The 2,103-nt window shown below is 37.9% G+C and overlaps 1 protein-coding gene across 1 annotated transcript in view; it reads right to left on the bottom strand.

Moving 5' to 3' along the window:
• LOC118323047 overlaps positions 1 to 2,103 on the bottom strand; it is a 7,068-nt gene that overhangs the window by 4,589 nt on the left and 376 nt on the right. The window contains exon 2 of the mRNA XM_035654966.1: positions 661 to 751. Coding sequence (XP_035510859.1) covers positions 661 to 751 — 91 coding nt within the window. The remainder of the gene's footprint in view (positions 1 to 660; positions 752 to 2,103) is intronic.

Below are 2,103 nucleotides of genomic sequence, written 5' to 3'. Positions count from 1 at the left end.
CGACTACTGGCTTCCTGAGTTGCATGTGGGGGACTGGCTCCTCATCGACAACTCGGGTGCTTACACTGTTAGTTTATGCACTGAATTCTGTGGCTTTGAAAGAACACACATTTACCCTGTTGTGAAAGCTGAAACATGGCACGCCTTAAACCTTTCTCACATCTAAAACATTATCTATTAATGATGTGGTAACACTTCTCTCTGAGTTAAGTCTGTATGAAAGTCAAACAATGAAATAAACATGAATAAATTGATGAATAAATGCAGAAATAAGTAATTAAATTCATTAAAAAGATAAATAAATACACGTATGTCATGAAAATGGCCATTTTTGTTGTCTTTTAACATTTATTTATTTCTGTATTTCTACATATATTCATTTATCTATTTAAATGTTCAGTTATTTATTCATTTATGTATTTCTAAATCTATTCATTTGTCTGATTATGATTGATCAGGGAGAGAGCAGAAACAGAACCACTAAGCTTTACATCTATAAAGGTTTCATAACATTTTGATATAATGCTTTTGTTTTGTTTTTGGTTTATTCTGAGTGAATTAAGTGAGTCATCTTGATTTATTCGGTGGAAACATGGTATGTTTGATGTTGGATGGATGCTGGATGGATGTTGGAGCCCGAGAAGATGAGAGAGAAAACACCTCCAGGATAGTGGGAGGAAATGGAGCAGGTGATGACAAAGCTGTAACCCCTGGTGACCTCTGCACCTAGGAGATGTCTGCAGCAGTAGCACTGGGTAAAACAGAGACAACGTAAAAATGTTGTTAATGAAGCTGTGAAGCTATGAAAACTGAATGGAATATATCAGACTATGACAAATTTACCAGTCCGTTTTTACCTAAACTTATATGTTATTTACATTGTTTGACATATCAGTTGTGAGCCAGAACCATGGGCTTGTTTAAGTCTGTAAAAAAGAGAGTGTAACAGCAGTGTGGAAGGACCAAGTTGAGGCTAAGCATGCACTATCTTGAATGATGATGACTCATGAAGGCACCATATGCGTCCCCTGAAGACCCTGGGAGGAGGAAGTGCTGCAGCATCTCCAGTCACATCAGTTATGCAAAGTATTTCTTTATTGAAACAAGAGCAATGAGGGTCTTTCTCAATGGAAAATATATTTTTGCTCTTCTCTCGACCGGCTTGGTTACAAGTTTGACTTTGTTATATGGCTTGTTGATCTGATTGGTTGAAGTTTGCCTGTGATAGACAATGGTAGATGGTGGTTCATTCAGTCATCTCATTCAAGTTCCTGCCCTTTTGCAAATAGTTTCCACCAATGACTCCCCAGATCGTTCTGTGTAACAAACCATCTTTAGGTTAGCTTTGAACAGTATTTAAACATTTTTCCTTTGCTTAGTTCTTTTAAGTTAGACTTTGTATTGTGTGGTGTATCTGTTTAGCCTCTATTATCTTTTTAATAAACAATTGTGTTTCTACATATTGGCCTATTCAATTTCACAAGAGTGGCTGGTACCAGCCTTTTCTATGCAGAAATCCACATCCTTCCACTATTGAGAAGGAGTTTTTGGGTGTAATTTATTAATTTAACTATTAATCAGATTTCCAAATTAAGAGTTTAGCTTATTTTACTGAATAAATCAATCATCAGCATCGTTTTCCTCCTTTAAGGGTAGTGCTCTGAGGATCTTTAAAGTAAGTTAAAGTCATTATTTATTATCTTTGATAATTCATCAAATGTAATTGATTGCACCAAAGCAGTTTGATGCCCCTTTAACTTGGCACTTACAAAATGTCTCAGGCATATTATTGTTGGCAATTATTTAAAATTGTGCCATTTTATTGCCATTTCAGCATATATTTTTGGCCAATATCCAAATTTTCATCGAGCAGATACTGGACTAAAACGTCACCCCCTGCTCTCCTCGTCCCCGCTGGCGCGGAGTAAATCACCGCAACCTGCGGCCTCTGTGTCGGGCTCCCCGGACAGCCAACGCCGCGGCCCCGCCAGTTCCTGCCAGGATTGGCCTGGTAAATGCTAGATCACTAGCGAACAAGACTTTTGTCTTAAAGGATTTCTTCACGTCCCGAGGATTGGATTTCCTCTGTGTGACTGAGACATG

This window comes from Morone saxatilis, unplaced genomic scaffold, assembly GCF_004916995.1.
Source record: "Morone saxatilis isolate NCDOM2014 unplaced genomic scaffold, NCSU_SB_2.0 Contig14, whole genome shotgun sequence".
NCBI classification, from domain to species: domain Eukaryota; kingdom Metazoa; phylum Chordata; class Actinopteri; family Moronidae; genus Morone; species Morone saxatilis.
Note: the sequence above shows the minus strand (reverse complement) of the source record. Positions and strands in the feature narration are given on the sequence as shown.